The sequence below is a fragment of the Meleagris gallopavo genome, chromosome 1 (genome assembly GCF_000146605.3).
Source record: "Meleagris gallopavo isolate NT-WF06-2002-E0010 breed Aviagen turkey brand Nicholas breeding stock chromosome 1, Turkey_5.1, whole genome shotgun sequence".
In the NCBI taxonomy this organism is placed as follows: Eukaryota; Metazoa; Chordata; class Aves; order Galliformes; family Phasianidae; genus Meleagris; species Meleagris gallopavo.
This window is the reverse complement of record NC_015011.2, coordinates 35,754,796-35,781,823: the sequence shown is the minus strand read 5'-3', so window position 1 is coordinate 35,781,823 and position 27,028 is coordinate 35,754,796. Positions and strand designations below refer to the sequence as shown.

The following is a 27,028-nucleotide window of genomic DNA, read 5'->3' as shown; positions in this document are numbered from 1 at the left end:
AGTCTACAAGAGAATCAGTTGGTGAATTGCACCCAATGCCAACAGGACTTAAGCTTGCATGCTAGTAAGTTTAGAAAGGAACAAACCGAACCTTATGCTCTAAAGTGAATTTTAAATTATTGCATTTGGAGAACTTAGATTCTATACACTTAGATTTCTGTTGGGCATTAGCAACAATAATCTGTACTCTTGTAACCAGTACAAAATTGCACAAGCTATTTTTTCAATACTCCAGTAAAAGTACAAGAAAAGTAAGTTCTATCATGCAACTTCATGCCATCTGACTGACTTAAATATTCAATTTCTAACTCATTTCTCTACATGTGATCTTTTAAAATATGAAGATTATCCTGATTAAACATTTCTGTAAACTTTTCCCAGAAGCTCTTCTTAAATAAACTATTACTATATCCACGCATTACAAAACTGACCAACAGTTAGTTGCCTGGGCTGACAAAAACAAGAACAAATAAAAACCAACACAAAACACTTTAAAAAAGGAAACACTGAAATTTCTATAAGGTGATCACTGCAACCTGTGATGTTAAACCTTCTGAAGTGTTTAATATTGCTGAGGAAATAGCTAGCGGGTATTTAAGGTTCAAGCAATGAAAGCAAGTGTGTTTTGGAATTGAACAATTAAGTTGGAAGAAACTTTCACCTGAAGTGCCTGAGCACTTCAGGGCTGACCTGAACTTAAAGCACATTACAGAGGGCAGTGTCAAAACACCTCTTCAGCACTGACAGGCATCTACCACCTCGCTAGGAAGTCTCTCCCATTGTCTGACCACCCTCACGGCACAGAAATGCTTCCTGCGCCCAGCCTGACTCTCTCATTGCAGCTCTGTTCTGTTCCCATTCCGCCATCGGTTCCCAGGAGCAGAGCCCAGCACCTCCCTCTGCTTCCCCTCCTTAGGAGCTGCAGGGAGCAGTGAAGTCACCTTTCAACTTCCTCTCCTCCATGCTGGGCAGCACAGTGCCCTCAGCCTCTTCTCACAGGAGATGCCTTCCAGCCCCGTTACCTGCTTTGTTACTCTCTTCTGAATGTTTCCTCTTCTGACCAGTTGGCTGTGCTGTGTTTAATGCATGGCTAACAAGAACAGATTTTCAGATTCTTTTGAGCTTTTACTCACTGGCCTGTCACAAAGTTGAAATGTGGACCTCTCACATGGTGCTGTTCCACAGCTTCCACAAAGTGGCCAGAAAAACTGTTTTTGGTTAAAGACTAAGACTCCAATTTCTTATCCTCTCTTTAGGACTTTAAAGAACCTTTTGATAAACCCAAACAGCTGAATTTTTTTATTTTTTTATTTTTTTTATTTTTTAGTTACTAGGTCATACATTCAGGTCTAAAACCTGCAAATACTTCTGAATTTCTGTGCAAAGCATATTTGAACAGACTGACTGGGACCCAGAACACAATGGATAAAGTATACTTTGCAATGGAAAGCAATTAGTGCCAGTTCTTGGTGACAGAGGAGTTCCTTTCTTCTAAAAGCAACTTTTAACGTGGAAAAAAAAGAAAAAAAAAAGGCAACTCTCAGCCATACAATACCAGAAACAGTCCTTTTTATAACTGGTGCTTATGTGATATTGGTGATTAGATTTGGAGTTTGTCAAATTATAGTCCCGTAGAAACACTGTCTGAATTTATTTTTATATATTGCTTATCTTACTGATGGTATCTGTACCCCTGACATTTTTTTCCTGCTGCAAGGAATATCTCTTTTCCTGATTTTAGATCAAACATCAGGGAACACAAGGTTGTTTTCCACCTCACAAAGGTGCTGGGTTGGTTGATGGTGAATGGAAATGCACAGTTATGACAGATGGAGGTAGTCACTGAGTTCTTTACTGCACTGAATCAAAGCATCAGATAAAGAGGGAAGGAGTGGTTGGCAGCCTGACTTTACTTCCTCATAGCTTGCTATAGCAAGCTGGGCTCGGCTCTTTGAGCATTCTCGTGCCATTGCTGAAGGTGGGGCAGAGGATGCTCAGCTCTTTGATGTGTTTGTGTATTGAACAGCAATGACCCATTTAGATGAGCAGGAAGTTTTTATACAGGAATTTGTCTTTAATGTTGTAACCAGTGTGTAGTTCCAACAATTAGAAAGGGTGAAATTTCATTTCGTTTCAGATCTCTGTTCAAGTTGGTGCTTCATGCAATGTCTGCAGTGATCCTGCATGAAGTCCTGGCCTCATTTTAATTTATGGTACAAGTCCTACAGGATCCAGGATAGGATTTTATCCCATTGTCTCCTGAGTGGATATAATTTACTCTTACAGATGTTAATCAGCCCTAGATATATCAGTCATACTTTTTATATCTTTTTAAAGAATTAAGCTATTGCTTGGCACATCCTTTTTAATTACTTGTTCCAACTAAATATCTTGTAGTTGCATTTTAGCAATATATGTAATTTATCTTGCGGAAAAAAAAACCAAAAACACATAAAGTATAATATTGATAAAAGAATTGAAAAATCTTAGTTGTACACAATTTCAGTTAAACAATAAATTGTTCTAGGACCACTACAGGTATACACATGGTATATGTATTACTATATATTTTCTATTTTGGAATGATCAATTTTCTTGTGTTTAGATTCTTTTCAAGAGGCTTTGGGCATTTTAGAATTATCACCTGCCTCAGCATGTTGGCAAAGTCAGTGAGAGAAGAAAAACAGGCAGAAGCTCAGGCTCAGACATTCACAACTTTTTATGGTACTTGCTTCTTGACCTCTGAGACTCCTCTGAAGACTTACATAAGTCCTCTAGTACTTTGAACATTTATGTTACAAAGTAGTTTTACACACTGCGATTGAGTCACTACCCAATCTCCTCTGTGACAAACTGCAAATACTGGGTTTATTAAGTCTTTTAAGGCACTGTTTCATGGCGCTTGAATCATTTTTGCAGCTCTTCTCTCTGTTTACATTAACATAGCATCATAAAAGTACTCCAGTATGGTTCTATCCAGTGCTTTATTCAAACATTTTATCATCTCCCTACTTCTACTCATCACACCTTTATTTGTTACTACAAAAACTCCAGTCCTTTCCATCAGTAGCACATCTCCTTGAGTTGTCTGCATATAGTGACTTATGGAACTCTTCCAGTGCAAAATGCAAATCTAGTGAGGACGTAAGTATGGAGTCTTCCTTGCAGTCTTTCAAATCCTTATGGACATAGCCCTGGGCAACTGGCTCCAGGTGACTCTGCTTGAGCAGGAGGTTGGGCTAGATGACCTCCAGAGATCCCTTCCCATCTCTACCACTCTGTAATTCTGTAATTATGTTCATACTGTTTAACTGTTTTGAATTTTATGGTATCAAAAATTTTACATTGAAGTGAGGAAAAAGAATGTTTCTCAGTTTGCATCCTCCAATTAAAACATGAAAGTCAAAGGAAAGTTAAGGAACAGTCCCCAGTATCCTGAAATCAGAGGCAAAATGATTTACTGTGACTTCTCTATGGTCATGCAGTGACTAGCAGAGTTGCAAATAATCTCTAGATAACAGTTCCTTCTTGTGTCACAGAGCATCCAGCAGAAAATTATTAGCATCAAAATGTTATAGTAATAATGGCAAAGTTTTGGGGGGTGGTTGGACTCAATGATCACTTGAGATCCCTTCTAACCCCTGCAATTTCCTAATTCCATGTCTCTGTGTTATCTGAATCTTAAACCAAATATTACAGAAAAAAAAATAAATCATTTTTACTTGAAACAAAAACGGCCAAATATCTTAAAACTTCAGTAGTATATTTTTGATATTTACTGAGTTCTCTGTAAACATAAGGGAAATTCTGTAAGCACAGACCAGTAGAAAGACATATCATATCATATTGTTTTAACAGCTTTTGAAATATATCACCAGGAAGCAGATGTGGCTCACATTAACCAAATACTGGGGTTAATATTTCAAAACACTTCACAGTTTCTTCAGTTAAAAGGGAACATAATAAAATAAGTCTATCATTTTTATCATATTTGCTTTGGTTTAATAGCACAGATCAAAGACTGACAATATGAAACAACATGCGTTACACACTGACACACCTTCCACTGCACATGAACACAAATGTAACTTATTAGTTTCAATGATATACTCACTTGAGTTCAGGAAAATTGTCAGATGATATCAAACTTTGTAGTGCATGATTTCCTGTTAATTTTAAATGAGTTAGACCATGTAGCCCCGTCACAGGAAAAGAGGACAAAAGGTTGGATGACACATCCCTGCATAACAGCAAATAAAAATCAGCTTACAGGTTCTCTTTTGTTTTAATTCTGTAATAGAAGTGTCATATTGGAGAAGTAGGCTATAGTTTTCCAAACTGATAAAAAATGACTGTGTTATACACAAGTCTCAATCAACAGAGCAAAACTGCAACAGCACTCAGGAATATACACCAATATTTTCAGCAGAAAGCTAACAGTGATCAAGGGGAAGTGGTAAAGTAAGCAAAGGCAGATGTTCAGACACATTCTGTTTTCTATTACTCCCTCTTCCTTCCATTTATTCAGTAAGCTGTTTCAGTCCCCTTCATGATAATCTACACTGCAATATTTAAGATGGTCAATGCTCAAGCAGAAAAAAGGAGAGTCTGATGCCACTGGAATGTTTTTATGGGTGACTATAAAGTTCTTCTCCCTTGGACATCTAAATCTAAAGGGCTAGTCATAAAATAAGAGACCTGTTGATGTACTGGTTTTCTACCTTTTCATGTTTAATGTGCACGTACTTGTGCATGCGTATGTCCTACTGCTCACAAGATAGTTAATTACCAAAGGCAAAATTTTGGTCCAACTGACCTGTGAAGTCTATCGTGACTTCATTCAGACGAGGGCTACAGAGTGGCATTTCAGGTAACACTTGGTACAATGGTTTATGTGTGTGTTCAAAGGGTTTTCTACTGATCAAGGGCAAAATCTATTGCTGGCAGCACAATGTTCCTGTACTCTTTCTTCTGCAAGAAAGCACTAAGGAGGATCCCCCAAAAAGAATGTCATAGGCAATATTCTCCTCACAGACATTTTTCAGTCCACCATTCAGAGAGGTGGCTTAGTCCATCAAAAGAAATTAATGCCTCTTTTCAAATTTTTGTTTCCTGTAACTCCCAAATCAAACTACTGGATTATCTGTGATCAGATACCTGTCAGCATGCATTTGTGAACAACTGCAGAGCAAGATAACTCCAGAGGAATTTTCTTTCATGTTGTACCCAGGGATACACCCCAGGGATTCACCTTATAGAGGTATTGCAATTATAATGGGAAGAAGGAAAAAGTAAAGACAGAAGTGCTTGTAAGTAAGGCCTACAAAATTGGATTTTTGGTGTTTTATCCATTAAATATTCTGACTGAAGTTACTTAAGAAGAAAAACTATTTCATGCAATGAGAAACGATGTTTGTAATTTGATTTTGAATCCATGTCCTTTGTTTTGATACACAACTAATAAGGTATCCGCCCCACTGTTAAAAGACAGTAAATGACTAACAAATTGAAAGAACAATGGCAGATACACTGATATGTTTCATGGAGCCCTAATCACCCTGATTACGCTTTGGTATATGCAGCTTTGCCATAATACCTACGGGAGTTGGTGAAGTACAAGAAAGCAGACATTTAGATACAAATCTGACAGACCAGAAGATTAGAACAGAGACAGCCTCTATTTCTGCTGAGTGGGGCAATTAACAAGTTACCAGTGCTTTGTATGCTCTTGCAAGAAAAATGTTAAAATTTAAATGTAAAAGATATACAAATACTTACAGTTTGATCAGAGATGGTAAAGAGGAGAAGGCATTGGGGTGAATAATTTTAATTTTGTTCCAAGCTAAATCCCTACAAGAAAAGTGAGTGGAAAATTACATACCCACTGAGTGAATATGGAAGTTTTCATACACTTGATTAGGGTGCCTAAATATAAAAAAGGTATTAATTACATGCAAATATTTTCAATAAACTTCTGCAAATCTCATGCTGCAAAGTCTTACTGAAATTTTTAAAATTATGTTAGTCAGTTAATGGAGCTAGTTACTAAAGTGACAACATTCTCTAAAACTTCTTAATGCCCTTCAGAGTCTAACTTAGTTGTTTTCAGTCTGCTTCAGTTTCCCAAGGCAGCAGACAGAGGAGTGGGATATACAGACTACTTCTAAGAGGCCCTTGTGATATGACAAGCAACAGCAAATCCATTGTCAATAAACTTAACTTAGTCACAAACTAGGAAAAACTGAAATAAGTAAAAGTAGCTACATAATATACTATATATACATATAGACTTGATCCTGCAAATCTCATAAGTAATTTCTCTACAAAATTATTCTGCTGTGTCTGTATGAACACTAGAAACATACATAAGTTTTAAATTTATGATGGATGCTCTGAAATTAATGCCTCCTACTTTATTATGTTGGCCCAGGACATCAGAAACAGATGTTGGTGGTATGCCAGTAGAGGATGAACCTTCCCGCCAATATTCCATTACAATTTGCTGCTGTGTGACAGATGGCAGCAGAGGAGAGGTCTGATAAAATGGTGTGTGACACGAAAGTGCATACGAAGCAAAGGGGCATCACCAAATTCCTCCATGCAGAAAAAATGACACACATTGACACTTGCTGAATGTTTATAGAGACCAAAGAGTGGATGTGAGCACAGTCAGGCAGTGGGTGGTGCATTTCAACAGTGGCAGCAGTGATGTGGAAGACAATCCACCTTCCAGATAGCCATTCACAGCTGTCACATCATGAAATAAAGAGCATCTTAACCAGGTCATCTGTGCAAATCAGCTAATTGTGACCACGACAAAAAGTTGTGCTTTGTAGCTGAGAATTTGTTCTATCAAATAATGTTATTATGCTCCTTGTATCTGTTGTCGTTTTCATGGGAAGAATTACTTTTGGAATGACCTATGTATTTCTTATTGTTCTTCTTCACAGAGAACACTTACCTCTATAATGATTTCATGCTCCTCGGAGCTGATTCTGCCAATAGATACTAGCTCTGGGACAGCATCTTTCTCCACCTCTATCATAAATGTTTAGAAATAACAGCTTCTATATCTGCAAGCTTACCTAGCTGAATTCATTGTTCAGATACTAAACTTAACAATGTTTATTCTGCTTTCAAAATTGCAACTTAATGGATGAAAGATCAAAATGAGGAGAAATAGAAATTAGAATGACTTGTGGCAGCCAGTGGACAGACAGTGAATAGGCAGTGAATAAATAGAAAATATAACCCCATGTGTTTGAGCACCAACATGAACCACCATTAGTGCCGTACTCACAGAGAACGAAGAGAAGCCAGCTGCCGGAAAGTGTCTGCTTTGATTTCATCAATTTCATTATGATGCAAGTCACTGAAACAGTAATAAAAATTCTCTCAGTTTCAAAGGTATCCAGAAGACGCTAGGCAGTACTGTAGACCATTTATGATCCATTTCAGTACATTGTAAAGATACGTATTTGAGTACATCAAATTGGTCAGTAGTAACTGAATTAATGATGCTCAAGCAAATTCTGCCTAGATGCCTCTTTTTAGGCATTTTAGGATAGTTTGGAGCTTACATTTTTTGTAGCTTTTTACATGCAGTAAAACAGGGTAAATCTTCCAGAAGATTATAAGACAGATCTCTGTAATACACAAGAAAAGAAAAGATTAACATTCAGTGTAATGCTAAAAGATTTGCTTTCCTGTCTCTATGCTCAGTTAAAAATAACTTATTTTACAGGAGAATAGAAATGTGCAGACTCAGTTATTATCTCTCATCTGTCAGCTTCTAATTTCTAACTGAGGGGAGAAGGAAAGATATATTAACTCCAGATACTGCTGTTGCAAATTCCTTGCATTGTCTGACAATTTCCTGCTGAAGTGCAGACTTCTAAATGTTTTACAGTAACAATATTGGCAGTCTGCTTGTAGGGAGCATTGGCTTTGCATCACAGACTTCATATTCATCACATTAAACTTCTGATAAATATTTAAACCATTTAAAATGCACTAATAAGTATCTATTTATAAATATGTTAAATGTATATGTACATTTTGTGTGAGAATATCCTATATTTTTCTGGCAACAATCACAATGAACTGTAATTAGCTTTCAGTTCTACACTTCTGATTAATCAGTATTGCCTCTGATCCTTAGAACTGTTACATCTTATAACTGAGCACTGTGGTTAAAGATATGGGAACTAACTTTGAAATCAATCACTACATGAGGGAAAAAAGCTCTTGAAAAGACTTGAGCCAAAACTCAACAAATTACAGAATAACTGGAACATCTGGACTGATTTATAGTATAATCTAACTAATCAAAAACAAGCCCAGGCAATTTGTAGAAATTGGAGGGGGAAAAAAAAAGGAGGAAAAGAACCAAACGCCCCTCTCCTACCCACTCTCAACAGTCTCTCTCTCTATACATATATACATCTTGTTTGGGGAAAACTGAATCTGAATTTTGCTGGTGGAATAAAACTTACATGTATAATTACAAAAAATGTCCTTTTCCCATAGTTATTTAATATTATCAAGTAAAAGAGTAATCTACTTTCATCCCTGCTTCCAGTCCTTTAAAACTGAATCGTATCTACCCACTTGCTTTCTTGGAAAAAATTATCTTTGCCATTACTATTCTGACAGGGGCATTTCGTAGATTCTATGTTTGACTTGTGAAAATAGTGCAAGTAGTGACAGCGTAAGATTCTACTGAGTCCATCAACTAAAACTTAATTTTTCTGGAAATGTTAATGACATCCACACTGGTATTCAAATCATGTGCTATAATTAGTCCTATTTCAATGTTGGCCAGAGAAGCAATACGAAATACATTCCAAGTGATGTAATACATAGAGGAAAGCGTTGGCTGATTCTCAAACAAGCAGACACAGTGATTACTTTCGTTAGTGATTAAGCAAAGCCCAAGGACATTTCCAAGCTAAAATAATATTGGATATTTAGTATAAGAACTATGCCCCAACAATGCCAAGTAATAGTCTATCAAAATTTCAGTCAACTACTTAAGTCTGTCTGGAGAAAAATCTAAAAGAGACGCATGAAAAGCGCTCAAAGCTAAACTCCATACGCAGATAAATTTTCCATTCACTTCACTGAGTGTCTCAGAAGAAAACAAAAGTGCTACAGGAGAGGCAGAATAATTGAAAATAAAGTCAATGAACGTAGCTCTGATTTTTTTTAAACAAAATCATGAACCATTTTAGCATTTCCTAAAAAGACGAAAATTAATGATCTTTTTCAGCAATGCATGGGAAATACTGACAGGTATGTGGAATGCGAACTGTTGGAGGATGGTATTTTTCAGTAACATTTGGGACTTGCTCCCTGCTCTGATTTCTATGCAATAATGTGATACACAAAAATAGCAGCAATGGGGTAATTTTGAAATCATAATGATTTCATTTGCTCATTAATCTTTTTTATTGATGTAAAGTTATTAATCATACTGAAACATACAGCACTTGGAGATTAGGCAACTGGTCACAAGCTGATCTGGGGAGAGTGGTGATCTGTGCTCCTGTGAGTGTCCTATTGAGAGAATTTACAAAATAAATAAATAAATACATTAAAGATTGCAAAACAAATGCTTATTTTTGGGACATTCTTTAGAATAAATATCAGAAATATAAACCAAAGAAAAAATAATCCTCTACTACTTACAAACTCTCCAGACTTGTAGTCCCAGTCAGATCAGGAAACTCTGTTATCTGTGAGGCACCATTTAAAGTCCTAGAATTTAAAACATCGTTTCAATACAATTGCAATGAGGAATTTGAGGGACACCTCTAACGTTGCAATTAAAGACAATTTAAAGAAACGAAACACATACAGAGTTCTGAGTTCTGGTAAGTTTTGAAAAGCAGATTTTCCAACAAGCTGGATAGGGTTATCATAAAAATGTCTGCAAAAAGAGAGCAAAAAAGGCATTTTATACACAACGTTATACACAATGTTATACAAATGACACATACACAAAATATTATATGGAATATTTTAAAAGATTCAAAACACATGATTATAATATATACAAATGAGTAATCTCTGAATGCTCACAGACATTTTGTGCACCTGTGGGCCTTTTCTCACCTGCTAGCCTATGTCCATCAAGTACGGTTTTAATACTGAAGTATCCATTTTCTCTGGATTTAAAACCAGAAGCCTGTCATTTCCTCTTTCTCCCAGAAAGATTAAAATTCAAAGATGAAGAACTCTATTATGATATATGGCAAAGTTGATGGATGAAGAAATCAGAACTTCACATATTCAGAAGACATTGTCCATCAACAGCAGTTGAGTACCACTGCACTTGTGAAGGAGTATTGCTTTTGCTCATTAAAAAAATGCTGCTCAAAACTTGTGGCTATTTTTCTTACATTTATTTTACAATTTCTTACATTGAGGTTTGCCAATTAAATGTATTCTCATGTAAAATAATGAGAATTGAGACTGGAATCCATCACGAGTAATTTTTCTATATCTTCTATTTTGCCAGCAATACTAAGAGACCTATAAAGAGTAGTTCAACTGAAAGGTCAATGATCAAGTAGTGATACCCGCTCCCTTTAAATATGGCATGCAAATTGCCACACTTTTCATAAGGCTAGAAAGATATAAACTTGTTCACTTGCATTATTATGTGCTACACAGTGCATTCACAAGATGTATCAAATAGCAACAAACATGGTACTTAATACCATATTGTCTTACACAAAGTGTCACTGAATAAACTGTTACCACTTACATTGTAATAAGTGATGGATTACCTACAAATGCACGCTCAGGTATCGACTTGATGTTGTTGCTATGAAATCCTCTACGAAACAAAAAAATGGTTTACACAGTAAAGAAAAGGCATGAGAAGGCACAATCTGTATTCACCGTACACAACAATTTCTTTGATTGTAGTATGGAAAATCTGTGTGTAAAGATATTTTTTTGCTTTCTGGGGTAAGACAACTGGTAAAAGCAAGAGCAAAAGAAAAAGTAAAGATATGTCTGGAATTCAGCACTCTTCTACACGAGAAATTCCATGCAGGTGAAGTAAACAGCAAAATAGCATTTTAAAATTCAGATGCTCACAGCAGGAAACTGTTTCATAGCTGTATGGCATGTAGATCATGTATATGTAATGTAAATATAGGCACTGAATAGTTCATATATACATGTATACATGTATCCTCCCCGTATTTGTTAATTTGCATCTATTCCGTTTACTGTGATAATAATGAATTACACAAATTTATAAGGTAAATGATTTTACACATCATATTGTTGAGTCTCCCACAACCACACTGTTGTTGAAATATTTTAGATGTAGAAATGAACAAGCTATCCAATGTGTCTGCTGGATAGGGGGCCAAAACTTGGTCTCATCATTAATTACTGGATTTTATTCATATGAGTACTTCTCCATTGTGAAAAACAAAAGAAACAACTAAGGTTTCTAAAGAACAATGATGATTTGTGTGGGAAACTCCCATTAGTTCAGTCGGCTATGAAAAGGGCTTCCCAGATTAAATTTATACATTTAGAAAGCCTCAAATTGTTCACTGATGCAAGCACACTTGGTCATTACTTCAACAGGTTCCACATTACTGGCTTCACTTGTTTAGTCACCGTGCTACTGCTGATCAGACAGAACAAGGCTCTAAATCCATTGTCCTTCTGCACACCATAAAAACTGCATCCATGCAGACACAGATTCCAAGCAATATGAGGATCCCATTTCATCTAGAACCAGTGAACAGACTGGTTTTGTGGATGTATTGAATGGAATTCCTTGTACAGAGAAAGGCAAAGGAAATGGCATGACTGCTTCCCAGAACAGAGTCTGGCCCCTCATCACCACTGACACGGTCAGAGTGTGGGAGCAGCCCCATCAAAAAAACAAAGGAAATTGCAGTGCATTTCTGTAAAACAGAGTCTACGGCACTTCTGAGGTGACTGGGAGAGAGTGATCATGGCTATAGCTCATACCCTGGGCTCTGCACCTCAGCAATGTACCTCATCTGAACCAAAGGTGAGTTACTGCTTGTCAGTTCACATACTGAGCAAAAGAGCTTAAATATATCTGCACTCCTGGGTAAGGACACTATAGTAAGGCCACATTGGGAAAAATGTTTCACAGGCATCTTCAAAACCTAACATCTATACCCATTCTGGAGAGAGAACTGCCCTACAGCTGAGATCACCAAAGGCAGAGCACCTGGGACTGGTATAGCTCTGCCTTGATGGCTTGCTCTTTCCAAGACAAGAAAAAAAAAAAGCCATATTCAGTGTTTTCAGTCCAAGCACAAATTCTAAGAGAAGAGGCCTGACCCAGAAACACCTTAGTAATGTAGCCCTGCAATAAACTGAATCTTTGTGGCACTGGGTTCCTCTTGGCAAAAACAGAAGGAACCCTATAAGAGACACCTCATGTGTCTCCTATACAGATCAGCTTCCAGGGCCCAAGCAAAATACTGATGTACACGGTCAGGTTCTGTGCTGGATTTGGGAATTCGGGTTACAATTTCACACTCCAAAGATTTCCTGCACAGAGGAGTTCAGCTGACACAAGCAGTTTGATACCTAGATGTGAGATGCTATGGGGTCAAGAAATCTCAAGCACATCAGGCAATTTGCTGGACTGGACAAGGTGCATTTACTGCAAACCTAGGTTATCTATGTTTGGCTACTGACTCCAGAGGTCAGCAGAAAGGCAGTTCTTCGAGGCCACTGGATTTCATACCAATTATTTTAGGCCTCAGGATACAGAACAGCAGTTGAGAGTAGCTGGACTGAGAAACTCACAGCCTCATAGAGCCACACTCTTCTGCAGCACAGGAGGCACTGAGCTGGAGTCAACAGTGCTTGGGTGTTCCCTGCTTCCAAAAAAATCCCAGCCATAAAAAGTGGCATTGTTACCTGTGATGCAGTAATACTACAACTGTGTCAACTGTGTCTAGCTGCTATAAGATTAGCTAGTTTTTGTAAAATCTATGCTGATGGTACGTGTAGAGTGGCAATTACTTCAAACTGAAAGAACTTTGGACATACATACTGTTGTACACATCATGTTTAAAATGTGTGAATATTTCGTTCATTCTTTTGTAACTCAGCTTGGCTGGCTTCATTTCAGTGTTGACATTATTTTAGAGAAACTACGTCTGTGCATCCACAAGTGTTTTGTTTACAACATTACAAAGGACTATTAATGAAAAGAGAATGCTTTAATTTAATGGGGGAGGAGAGATGGAAGAAAACATTTAAACTTAATAAGCCAGGAAGAGGGCCATGTTTTTCCTTAGTCTAGCAGATTGTGATATTTTGGACTGCTTGGAAAGAACAATTGTTGTGTTTGGGACTCAAAACAAATTAGCTGTGCTTCCAAGGATGAAGTTCTTGAAGAAAATTTACTGCACAATGCAGTATAAAAGTTGTCAGAACTTGAATGCTCTAAGCTGCATGTTGAAAATTATCTTTTATGCATGTTGGCACATTTATTAGCTTTTCCTAGGATATCAGATTTCAGGGATTACTGACAAAATCAGCATTAAGAAAATAATCAGTCATACACTAGACAAAACATCCTCCATCCTAATACAAATGCTGTACTTACAGTTCTTTTAGGTTTGTTAGTGTCTTGATAGCAGTGGGGAACTCGTCCAGACTGTTGTAATTTAAATCTCTGTGTGAAAATAGATTGTGTTATTTAGGTTTTGTGTTACATCAGGAATAACAGAATTGTTGGCATTTGTAATGAAATACCATTTTTCATGCATTGAATGAGAAACGTATAGCCAAATCGAGGAAATCTTTAAAGTGCACGGATGTTCTGTAAAAAATCTGTTTAGGGCACATTCTCATTCCTATTTTCTTATCAAGTGGGAAAACATACAATAAGCCCAACTTTATCATTAACCGTATTGTTCAATTTAAGCTTTGGCAGTACTCACATGGAGAATGTTTCTAACCATACAAATTGTAAAAACAGTAGTTTAGCTAGGGTAGTGACCTTTGCTTTAAGAACTGCTCATGCTGCAGTGGCAATTAGACTTCATTATGGTGAAGTGAGTGAACTATACCCATACTTCTGCCTTGAGCAAGACGTGTGCATCCTTTAGTATTCAGGAGACACCTGAAACTAAAATTGAGATGCACCTGTGTGGTGCACCCTGAACACTGCTCTGTGAAGAATATAGTCCGAAAAATTTGAGAAACAGCCTTATGGAATGGGCAAAACAGAAATCACAGTTTACAATAGATGGAAATTGAAACAGTATCAGGCTGAAGTAATTCAGGCAGGAAACTGCTGTCTGAACTCAAGGAAGCTTTCCTTCCTGCTTGTAAATCTCTCTCTCCTGCTTATTGACAGAAAGAGATTACAGGCAAGCACAGTTCTCCTTTGCCCTCCAGTGATATGTGATTTTCAGACTTATGCATCAATGCAAACAAATGATCTTAAAGCTGACCTGCGTCGTTTATGCTGAGATCTCTTTAGATTGTCTTGAAATTACCTCGAAACTGGTCTATACAGTACGCAAGTAGTGAGCTTGAGGCAAGTGCGACACTCTCCTACTGCAGTGAAGACACTCCACCTATATCCATTCCCAGGTTCATGACTGTCCTCTGAGTTTTCATCTCTTTCATACCAGGTGGCTGGGACTGGGTTTGCAATTACTTACTCCATTGTTCTTTTTTTTCCCCTATTTTTGACCAAGTGCCATGTGAATCTCACTTAAAAAAACACAACAAACTACTACATTTTCCCTCTCTCTTTCCTGTCCCCCTTTCCGGTGCTACATTAAGGGACTTCCTTTCAACTCACAGCAGACTAAAAGTCAAAATTGTAAAACTGCATTTCATTTGAAGGGATCAGTGCAACTGAAACTAGGGAATGAAAAGAAAAAGAAAAAAGGTCAAAATTTCTTGCTTTCTGATGTTACTGAAACATGAAAGTGAGCAGTACATACTTCTGTGGATGAGAAAGAAAATAGTTACCTTTAGACTAGCATTATTCAGATTTGATATTTTGTCTATTTGCTCCTCAAATCTTCATCTTCTGCCCTGGCTAGGTGAAATCTCTAAAATCTCTGAGAAGGATTTAGCTGACTGTAGCAGGCGGTAGAGAAGAAAATACGCAAGCTTTTACTGTTCCTGCAGCATTTTGGAGTTCTGTTACCTACTCTAGCAGATGGATATGAACAGAACTTTGACAAAAGCTTGAGGCAATTTGAACCCTTATCAGTGCTATTCTTTAGCAAAGCTCTTTAAAGACATGCTCTTGGACACAACTGAGATATCTCTTTCCTTGTAAAACATACATGATTAATGTATTTGGCACTTTCTCTTTTTCCAGGGATAAAAAAATAAAATTATATGATTTCATAACCCTCTTCTATGGCGAGACAGTTTCTTGGTGGTAAATCTTCTCACTCTGACAGTTTCCCAATCTAGCCATTAAGTTTATTGATTAAACCAGACAAATAAATAGTACTAAACTAGGCAAACACAACTGCTCATGATTAGCCACTTATTTTTCAATGCCCAATACAGTTCTCAAATGTCCTTTAAACAGTTTATCAACTGATGGTGCTTATTAAAAGGCAAGCTAATTTTATTGTCAAAATACTATTTGCCACATAGAGACATTGGAAACCATCATTTAGACCCTGTAGCGATTAGGCAAGCCAAAAAACACATTTAGCTCTTAGGCCATTTTTATTCTTTCAGAATATTAATGAAAACACTGGGGAAAAAAAAAAAAAAAAGGAAACAAATAAGAGGTCAACTCACAAAGTCTCTAGGCTGTGGAGCCCATCAAAGCATTTCTTTCCCAGGGAGTAGATTCTATTGTTATGGAGATGTCTGCAGGGGAACATTAAGCACACAGTCAGGAAAGCACATTGCCCACAGCGGACTCAAGCAAAACATTTTGATGCTTAAATCAAAATAAACTTATTTTCAGGCATGCACCAATTAAATGCAAGTCATGCTTTTGCAAGAGCATGTAGAGGAGGCACTTTCACTGCCCTCCCTGCTTTCTCCTGACATCACTCCACCCATGCCGCATTCAATTTGGTCCCATAGAAGGGATTTGTTTTACAACCACCTACATGGCTTAGAAAGGGTATAACCTGGAATTTTAGAGTGGGTTTTGCACATTAAATGTTGTGAAATTGTATACATATTCTCACATATTATTAATTAACATGTTGCCTTTAGAACTGTGGGTGGTGTTCACTTGGAAAACGTATACTCAGAGGCTGTTAGCGGGGATGGCACAGAATAGCAGGTGAGTAGAAGGATAATAAGGCAGAAACAGCCATTAGCCTTGCTAGAATGAAAGAAGACACAAAGCCATAGGACAAGGAGTCATAGCTTCACTGAGATGAGTGAACTGATCAATTTTTAGAGCTTTAATTTGTTCTTCTTTGAACCTGTAAACACCTGTAGGTCAACACTTACTTCTCAAATGTTCAGCCCCCGAGAGTAACTGCTGCATGTTTTATTCAGTCAAACCCTCCTACGTGAAGGATCAGAATGCTGCCTACTTCTAAGATTTTTATACTGACATGGAAAAAATCAATCTGTGTTAAGCTCATTAATGGAAGTGTGTACAACTTAGTGCTAGTTAAGCTGGCTTTTGAAGAGGATGCGTTTTTCGCAGCAAACTTCTACTTTATTCTTCACATTTCACTCTCATAGTGGAGGAAAACTATGGGAGTAACACTTCAAAAGAAAAGATGGATTGTGATTGAGGAGCTGCTGGTTACATACCCTTTAATGCTTCATTCTGTTCTGAAAATAATTTTAAAGATCACAGAACCTAGAGACATTGAGTATCTCTGTCCATAAAAAGTAAGTTCCTGATGGCAATATACAAATGTTTTGTAGGTTTCCCTCCTCCTAGGAAAAAAAGTAATCATTTTTTTAAATGATTACACTGAGCTGTAATGTTTGAGTTAGCATGAAGAATGTCTACAAATTCAACTTCAGTTTGGATTGCTAGTGATGGAGCTTCAAACCTGTGCCAGACGAACATGCATATTCACACACAGCTGGAAATTTGCCAGACTGAATAGAGTAGCAAACAAAAGACTGCACATGAATATTTTGGTGAGCCAAAAATCACCAAAGAATCATAGAATCACAGAAACCTTAGAATTAGGAGGGACCTTTAAAGGCCATCTAGTCCAACTCCCCTTCAATAAATTGGGACACCCCAGCTAGATCAGGTTGCACAGAGCCTGATCCAGCCTCTCCTTGAAAGTCTCCAGTGATGGGGCATCAACCACATCTCTGGGTAACCTATTCCAGTGCCTCACCACTCTCACTGTAAGACTTTTTCCTTATGTCTAATGTAAATCTACTCTATTTGAGCTTGAAACCATTTCCCCTTTTCTCTCACCGCAGGCCCTGATAAAAAGTCTGTCCCTTTCTTTCCTATAGCTCCCCTTTAAATACTGAAAGGCTGCTATCAGGTCACCTCACAGCCTTCTCTTCTCCAGGCTGAAGAGCCCAGCTTAGCATCAGATGTTGCAGATAATGAGGAATAATTTAATTATAAATCAATATGAAACCCAGGGGACCAGAGGTAAGCAGGTCAGATCTAAAATATGGGAACCTAAGTGAGCAGAAGCAATCAGGGAATAAAAAGGTCATTTTCTCCTGGCTTTCTTATATGTCCTCCTATCTCCGCATTTCTGGTGGGGATCTAGAGAATGACATTCAAGACATTCTCTACCTTCACAGCATTACTGATATGTCTAGGAGCTTGGTTAAATAACAAGTCTATCCACTTCTCCATCCACTTTAAATGGAATGGGACCGATACTCAATGTAAACACAGGGCAAGGATTGTGTACTACAAGGCAGCTATTGCACACTTGTAATTGGTGCTCTATACATTTAAATGAATACATTAAGCACTAGGCAGAGAAAGTGAATACAATACTCAATAAAGAACCCTGGAATGTGCCAGGTTCAATGGTTGCAGTGGGGTTAGAATATGCCAAAATACACTAAGTCTCTTACAGACTATAGTTTCAGACAGGTTGTAATTCTTGACTATATTATTTTCTCCTTAATAATACTGACACATTCCAAAGTATCCTGAAATAACTTCTCCTCAGTGTCCTCCTTAGTTTCTGCAGCCTGTCTAGCATTTTTTCCACTTGGTGCATTCCCAGAAGATAAAAAACTGAGTTCCAGAGTATTCCTTCCAGATTTTGGAGACGGTTTTGCATCTGATTCATTTAGCTGTTTTGGTATGCAAATATATCAGAATATAAAGCTACATATACTATCTGTGAAGTAGAACTATACATAATTTCTACCAGGCAGCATTCTTTCCAAGTCACCCAGAAAGCTTTCAGTTCATTTCTTTTTTCTAATCTTTCTCCATTCAGTACTGCCTTACAAAGCATACAATTCATCTATTCCTGTTACTTTTGCTGACCAGATATGGTGATTTTTTAAAAATTCCCTTACACAGTTTTTTTTACTGGAGACAAAACTTTTAAGTTAGATTAATCAAGCACTTTAGCAAATGTGACTTGAAGATGATGTGGAAGTTCTGTTTCCCTAAGATAATTAAAAAATCATTTATTGTACTCATACAAAACAAAAACAAAAACAAAAACAAAAACAAAACAAAAAAAAAACAACTTGGTATTTAAAAAATATTTTCCATAGCAGAAAGGACTGCACACATAAAGAGTATCATCATTAGCCTAGTGCAAAAGTAGAAGGAAACTACAGCTTTATAGTCCAAGATAATGTAAGTTTAATATTAACACTGTAAGGAAAAAATAGAGGCTTAGCGAACCCAGGTATGCAGCTATTAGGTTGTCTCAAGTAACACCTAAATTAAACACTGTATCTTCAAGTAATTAATCACAAAGAGGTCAAAGCCCTTCAAAGAAGCAGAGATTCTGGCTAGAAAGCAGTTGATAAAACTTACAGAACTACCAAACTCGAGAGGTTTCCAAAAGCATAGTCTGGTATATAATGAATTTTATTCAGTGCCAGTGTCATTGCCTGAAGTGCTGGTAAGCTCCTAAAAGCTTGGATGGGTATTTCTGTCAAGGAATTATCGTCTAGCCACAGGTGTCTAAGGGAAACCAAGCCATTGAAGCAGTTGGGGGGCACATAGTTGATGTGGTTGGCATCCAGGCGTCTAGGAGAAAAAGAAATAAAGAAAATTGATTCTGAGAAAAGAACAGTGACTTTCACAAGAAACTATCATCAAGAACACAACGAGGATAGGCAGCATTTGTCACATCGATTTTTCATTTCCCAGAGATTCTGTATTTCCATCTTGTTTGCAACATTATCTCTGGGACCTCACATGGTGTTCACAAGTCTCCTAGGCAGGCAGTTGGCTCACTGCTTACAGCTCTCCATTGGGGTGACTGGTTCACTGAGAGCATAGACTAATCACTTTTGAACACAGCCTCTCTATGGACCGGTCACAAAGTTGTTTGCTTTACCAATTATTTGAAAGTATGGAATAAAAAAATATAAGAAACTCAGCATGACACTCTCTTTCAGAATCTATAAATCACTGAGTTGTAGTGCTGAAAGCTGTTTTGGGTTTCCAGATGCTATTTGTCACTTATAAAAGCTAGAAATAAAATTATTTCTGGGTTTCTGCTCATGTTTTACTCCTTCTTAAAAGTTGTGCAGTTCAATTATTCTAATGAGCAACGAACGTAACATTTCTTAATAGTAGAGCAAAATGGTTTTAAACAAGAGATCGGTGTTGCTAATGCAGTTGATTCCCTTTGAAGTTACTTGATGAACTTCAACCTCTGCAGAGCCAACAGAGGGAGCTCAACTACATGTTGCACCTTTCCTGAGCTGCAGGTGATATCTTGCTTTCACACTTCTGCAAGTAGGGATTAAATCTACTTAACTTTTTGCAGATTAGGCACTAGAAATACTATGTCATAGAAGCCAATCTCTAAAACTTTTCTTGAAGATGTCTGTTCAGAAGAGTACAGAGATGAAATAAAAACAAATTTAAATAGAAGTTTTGAAAACACTATAAAAAAACAAACCAAAGAACAAAAACACACACACCAAGGTACAAATAAGTAATTCTGTACAACCTAAATTCGTTCTGTTTGAGAGAAATGCAATACTCTCTGCGATGGGCATGACAATCTCTTTATTTAAAGCTGCTTCCTCATTTACAGTCATGTAAAACGTCAGGTCCATTCTATCTCCTGCCCTGTGCTCCTTCTACCTTCTGCATGAGAACAAATAATGAATGCGAAGCCTTCGTGCCAGGCTGGCAAATAACTGAGACAAGGTCAGTTGGAACAAATTTATAAAGTTCAGTGTCAAAGCCCCTGTACAATTAAATTTTCAATATAATAACTGACATGGCAGGCAGCAGAGACGGAACTTTCAAAATAATTCAAGGGTCGGTCAACAAATGGGTGAGGCTGGAAGTGTTTAGAAACAGTCATGCTGTACCTCCCCCATTCCCCAGGCAACAACCGTGCCATGCCTGTGTTTTCAAATAAGGTATAATTTGAATGAGTAGATGAGGTTTCTTTGTGTTTGGTTAGACGTAAATTTCTTCCCTGTGTGATGCTGGTATGTAAACTAAGAACTTACAGTTGCATTAGTTTGACAGTTACACTGATTAAAGAATGGAGGCTTTATTCAGCCTAAGTGTGTCACTGTGTGACAGTCAGCTTCTTGCTCAGTGCCAAGGCTGACTGTGCAGCTCCAACCTCCTAGAAGAGGACAGACTCCAGAGGAGTTACTCACAGAACTCCTGCTCGCGTGGCAAAGCCAGAAGTCAGCTGTTTGTGTGATTCTGTGGCTGCAGAGGCAGTACTTTTGCTGTTCTCAGAGAGGTCAGGGTTTCTACCTTACCAACATTCAGGAGGAAATCAAGGAGCCAATTTTATTACTGAAGTTTCCAAATATAAGTCCACTACTACTATGTAAACAAAATAGTCAACATAGGACTGCTGTAATATAAATGAGATTCTAAGTAGCTGATTCCTTAAATAAACTTTGTAAGAAAATTTGAAACTACAATGATTTGTATTGCATGTCCTATTGCTGGATTATACAGTCTACCAGTGCTCATAAGCACTGCCTCAAGTGCTCTTTTGTTATCTAATCTTTTTAGAATTTCCAAGTACCATTTTTCCCTCTTGCAGATAATAAAACATTTCAGTAGTGATTACGTTTCCTGTCATACTGTAGGTAATGCACACTGATGTATAAAGCATTGATCAAAATCATTGCTTTCAGCCAATTGTTTCACATACGTTGATCAAAGTTTTGGCACTTTCAAAACTAAACCCATTAACTCACAAACATGACCCTATTTATAATTGAAAATATATAGATAACATGGTGAGTTTGAAAGCTGCTATTATATTCCAGAGAGAGCTAATTTAGGGAAACAGAAAAGCTTGATCTCTTCTGATAGGCGACATGTAAATAAAGCAGACAGTATGAAATTCACCATGAGCTCACTTAAAATGTCCAAACCTTTCAAAGAAAATGCTTGAGCTACGTGGACTGTATCCCACTGGTGTTTCCTGTGGCATGTTGTGAATGCTAGGACCATATGCGTTATATACGATGAAAAGATATTATTCATACAGGACTGAAAGCATGACTAATTCGCTGTTACTCTGAAAAGGGTGAAGGTAGGTTTTTTAAAAAAAGTTTTGATTCATATTTTTGGATCAATTCAATATGGACACCTAGCTTTATGCCACTGGTATGTTTCCACATGAATACATATATTTTTCCTTTCTCTGAGTCTTATCCCAAGAGTAAGCGCAGGTACAACCTAGTGAAATACCTAGCGCTCAAGAAGATCCTTGAAGTCTTGTTGGTGAGTCTTCCTCCTTCATTCAAGGTTAAGTCAAATGCTAGGTATGGGAACAGGAAGGAAACTTCTCCCAGGTCATTTTCCCCTCTGAGATAAACATCTATCACATGGATTGCCTCTTTTTGCAAGGGATAAGGGACTGAACATAATGAAGGGACCGGACAAGAGGAAAATTGCAACTATAGATAAAGAGGCCAAGAATACAATGCCAACAAAACCAAATGTTAAGGTCCTTCATGCAGTAGGCAGGGTGGGCAAGGAACTGAGAGCGTATGAGTATTGATGACAGGTACACAGATGGCAGAAGGGCATGCTCCTCCCTCTCCTACCTCTTTCTTCCTCCCCAGGTTCTACAGCACACAGGCATTGTTGAAAGCATGGAGCAATTATGAACAAGGACTGGGGGAGAGGGCACATTTGGGGTGGGTATCACAGGAAGGAGGGTGTCAGATTGTGGTGACATGGACCCTCTCAAGGGTTTGTTCATAGGAGTTAGGCTAAAGCCACATGTAAGGAATGGTAAGAGTGACATCAGTACTGGCTTTCAAAAGTGAATATAATGAAAATAAAGTTGGCTACCATGGTTTCTCCAACATGTCCCCTTAAGCAGGACAATCCTCAGGGGAAAATGCTAGTACTATTGTGAAAGCTTAATTACAACATGCCAGCACAGCAGTTCCCAGAGATTTCAGCCCTTGTATTAGCTTGTACAATACTGATACAAGAAACCCTGCGCAGCAACAGCAAGACTGAAAAAGGAAAAAAAAGTCACAAGTCATAGTTTAGGAACATTTGTTTCTGCCCTGCTGCTTAGTTAAACTCTATCTGCAGGTAAAACATGAGAAGGTCTCAACACCTCTGAGAGTTTTGATCCTTAGCATTTCTCTTTATATCCAAATACGTTGTTCAGGTGTATCCTGGATGGTGTGCCAGGACACTAGCATGTTGTATAATGCACAAATATCCAGTTCCAAAGCTATTTTCATACTGAAACTAGCCTCAAAGCCCCAAAAGCTGGAAAAAGTGAGGCCAGCAGGAATTGTTGGGTCATGCTAGGAACCTGGCTGCAGAACAGAGGTCCAAGACCAGACATCTTGTGTGCCTGGGAATGTTGCCAGTAGCCTCCGCTGGCCTCCCAAAGCAGGTGGCTGCATGCAGGGTGCTGACAGGATGGCCCAGGCCTGTATGGGCTGCCAAGTGGCCCCAGGTAACCACTCAGCCAAACCTCATCTGTCAGCAGTCAGAAGCATGCCAAGGACCCTTCTCATGAGGCAGCAGGGCAGATGGTGTTGACCAGAGCTTTGGAGCACTCTTATGCCCTGTTTGCCCTGCTAGACCAACTGTGGTAAGACTGTGTCACCACATGATGCTCATGTGGACCTTCTTGTATATCTGATTTGAACCTAACATGGCTGATCATTTCAGCACTCGGCCCTCTTGTCCTCGTCCCACAGGCAGTGTATGTCCTGGTGGGATTCAGCCACACAGAAAGATTTCTCATTAGCAGTTCTGAGGTTGAGAAATGTATCTCTTCACAGGTATGATTAAAAAAAAAAAAAAGCAACACTCATTTACGAGATTGCTCAGCAGACAGAAAGGAGTCAGACACTGAGTAGCTTCTACTGGATGCAAGAAAACATCACTCAGCGGCCTGGAACTGCTGACCCAGTAATTGTACCCCACTTTGAAAGCAGTCTGACCCTACATCTGCTTGTGTAGGGACTGGACTCAAATATTTAGTGGTAGCACAAACAGACTGGGGATTCTTGCGTGCCTGTCCTCCTCCTAGCTGTTTATCAAGCTGGAAAAATGTGTGACTGAGAAGGGTGCTCTGACACTGTCCTGGTACTACACGATTCAGTCCCTCTTTCGTTATGTAGTGTGCCCTGGAGTTCTAGAAGCTCACGCAGATAAAACATGAAGTAAAATGAGACTGTAGCCGTGAGTTTTGAGAGATTTTTGTGTATGCGTAGAGTTGTATGCATGAGTACACACAACCCTGATTCAAACTGTGGGAAATTCCTCCTTAGGGAGCTTGAGGGTAACTGTTGAGGTACTGGGTTTCCTGAGAAGGATAAAGCCTTCTGTGGACTTCATTATCATGGGGTGTGACATGAAAAACCACAACTGAAACTCCTGTCTTTTCATGAAAACAGTTCTCCTGGGAGAATGTGATTTCATCGAAGTTGGTTGGTCTTTTAACTAAAAATCAGGATTATTAACACACAGAAAAAAAACCCTGTTTATAATGTTAACACTCTTGAAAAAAGGCTTTTTAGTTTTAAGACTGAACTGGAGGCATCTCGGAACTCTGTATTATCAAAGTCTTCAACTCCTTTTTCGGATTAAGAATTTCTTTTTAAAAGTCAAATGTTTAGAGACAGGTGAGAAAATGGATTTTTCATCTCCTTCTCCTGCAGGAGAAAAAAAATCCATTTTCTCACCTGTTCCAGCCAAGCAAACTATTAAGAACAGCCAAGATTATTTCTAGCTCAACTTTCATGTAAAAATGCATCATAAAGTGCTCTGCACATAGCAACGTGTCTTAAAAATAAAACTGAAGTGATATATAAATTCTATCAGAAAGTTAAACTTACTTATACTATTTTTTTTTTAATCCTATGTTTGTAAAGACAAATCTGTGTGCTACACCAAATTCCAACTTTTCAGGTTTTCAGTGGAGAAAAAATGGGTTTATTTTTTCCTCTACAATTGTTTCCAGCGCTTTGGAAAAGGTACTGTCTTGTGTTCTGCTCTGTTTTCTACTACTAAAGTAGAAAACTAAACTAACTAAAGTTTTCTACTACTAAAACTTCTAAGTTTTACAGGAATTAAAACAAGTGTCATGTCTTACTGTAAATAATGCTTGTTTTTAAATATCGTTGATGACTGGTGTAGCATGGATAGTGACATAATCTATTCTTGATTATCATTTCTCTCTGACAATGAAATAGGAAAAGCTTCTTACTAACAAACAATGATTTCTAAACAAGAAAATAAACTGAATTAATCTGAATCTGTGGCATTCACTGCAAGGTGCTGCATTACAATAGCCCCAATAAAAGAGCAGCAGAAGCTTCACTTCTCCATCAGCAGTGCCAATTAGACTTCCCTCCTTTATTTACTAAAATTTACAAATGAAGATCTCCAACTTACTAGTTGCTAATAGCATAAAATTTGTTTTAACATGCTCAGGGAAGAGATCTTAAAAAAATAATTTGTGCATCACTGCCTGCTTTATCAATCCTTCTTGTTCAAAAAATACTGAAATGTCAATTCTGGTACATAAGTGATCTCACTAGAAATAAAAATACCTATTTAAACAAATACTTAAATTCAGTTAAAACAGTTGGTCAGAAAGCAAGCTGATGATTAATAGGTATATTTCAAAAATAAATCAGTAAACCTACACAAAAGGCTTTTGGATTAAGCAGATATATTCAAAATCATTAAAAGCCTTCTTGATTTAAAAGCAGAGTGGAGATATTGGAGCTTTGGGAAACATAAAATCCAGAGACCATCTGCTTACAGTCAGTTCTACAGAAAAGTGAATAATAAAGGAGACAGCATTCAAGTGACACTTCAAACCCCGCTGCCAAGATCTAAGTTGTGACACCAGTCATTGTGTGTTGGCTGTTCTCAGTCATGGAATTTGAGAACTTACTTTCCTCTTCTTGGCTTAACAGAAGCAAACATAATTTGAATTGTTAGGGCTAGTAAACCAGATAATCTGTATTCATGACAAATTTCAAAAGGAAATTATAGCCCACATAAAATGCTGAACATGGAGATAAACACAGCTGTGGGCCAGCATATTAAAATGGGAGGCATTACTTTCAGAACAGCCCTTGTATACATCTAATGTGCGTACACACAAAATTACATACATATTTATATAAAAATGATTTTAACGTAATCCTCTCCATATTCATTAACTTATCAAGGTGGTTAGTATGGATTGCCTCTCTACATGACTCCCTTCTTGGGTGAAAATACAAAAGGCAGTTCTAAGCCCTGTCATCAGTTTTCAGTTTTTTGCAGCTATGCTAACCTAAAGAAAAGGGTTAATGAGGCTTTCGAAAACCATGCCACCTGTTTAGTTAAACATAATAAACACAAGAAGTTGTTATCTTATAGAACCTGCCTTTGTGTAGGCTTTTAACCTCTTAATTACACCCTTGAAAAGACTGCTGCTATTTCAAAGGTTTCAAGAAATACTTCTATTGTAAAATCAGAAACCAGTGCAAGAACCACTACGTGAGCAGAAAATTCCTAGACTGTAAGAAACAAGAAATTGAATCTATGCACACCTTTATCTGACAAGCACAACCCAGTTTAAGCAAACAAAAGAATAATAGTTTTTTTTCCCTCAAAGAGGTCTCTTTTGCCAGTGATCATCTTTCAGCTGATAGTAGCTTTTCTGTACAAACCCGTATCGTTCCATCTTAGGACTGCTACGCAGCTGTCTAAAAGTTTCTGCTGACCACCCCTATTCTCTGTCTGTCTCAATTTTGTCACAAAACATCAGCTCTTCACACAGACTACACACTGCAACTACGTTTGTTTCACTTCTTCAGCTTCTTCACTTATGGAAAAGAATATCTGCAGAAAAGAATGAGACTGTCATTTTGTTTGGAAATTGTACTGGAAATTCAACAGTCTCTTTCAGAGCAACAAAGGAACCCTTGTTTGCTTGGCTTATCGTGTTTTGGTCCAGAATGTGTATAGAATGATGTGATCTCAGCAAGATTTTTTTTTTGTTTGTTTAGTAGAAAGAAAATCTAATATAGTCAGTAGACCAGCATTTTCTCATGACTTTTTAAAAAGATCAAAGGAAAGAACTGCAACCTCAAAAGTATATGGCTAAGATATTTCAGTCTCTCTGGTCAATAAAGAAAAAAAGGTACAGACCAAATAACAATTTATAAGATAATTAATTCTTAAGGCTCTTTCACCTTTACAAACCTTAACGAATGCTTTGTATATTAAGGAGGTAAGTATTGTTCGAGACAGACATAAGAACCTGGGAGGTAAAGTAGTATAATGTGTGTCTGTGTATGGGTAAGTTATACACCGACGACAAAAGTTTGCTAGAAATTGATTCATTATTTGGATTTCATCGGAATTGAACGTGTGCAAAAGATG

At 37.7% G+C, this 27,028-nt stretch overlaps 1 protein-coding gene across 1 annotated transcript in view; it reads right to left on the bottom strand.

The window, feature by feature from the left end:
• LGR5 (leucine rich repeat containing G protein-coupled receptor 5) overlaps positions 1-27,028 on the bottom strand; it is a 60,643-nt gene that overhangs the window by 8,644 nt on the left and 24,971 nt on the right. Inside the window, exons 5-15 of the mRNA XM_010708166.3 lie at positions 18,977-19,192; positions 15,808-15,879; positions 13,631-13,699; positions 10,772-10,843; positions 9,860-9,931; positions 9,691-9,759; positions 9,487-9,558; positions 7,581-7,646; positions 7,301-7,372; positions 5,779-5,850; positions 4,115-4,240 (exon numbers count right to left, since the gene is read on the bottom strand). Coding sequence (XP_010706468.2) covers positions 4,115-4,240; positions 5,779-5,850; positions 7,301-7,372; positions 7,581-7,646; positions 9,487-9,558; positions 9,691-9,759; positions 9,860-9,931; positions 10,772-10,843; positions 13,631-13,699; positions 15,808-15,879; positions 18,977-19,192 — 978 coding nt within the window. The remainder of the gene's footprint in view (positions 1-4,114; positions 4,241-5,778; positions 5,851-7,300; positions 7,373-7,580; positions 7,647-9,486; positions 9,559-9,690; positions 9,760-9,859; positions 9,932-10,771; positions 10,844-13,630; positions 13,700-15,807; positions 15,880-18,976; positions 19,193-27,028) is intronic.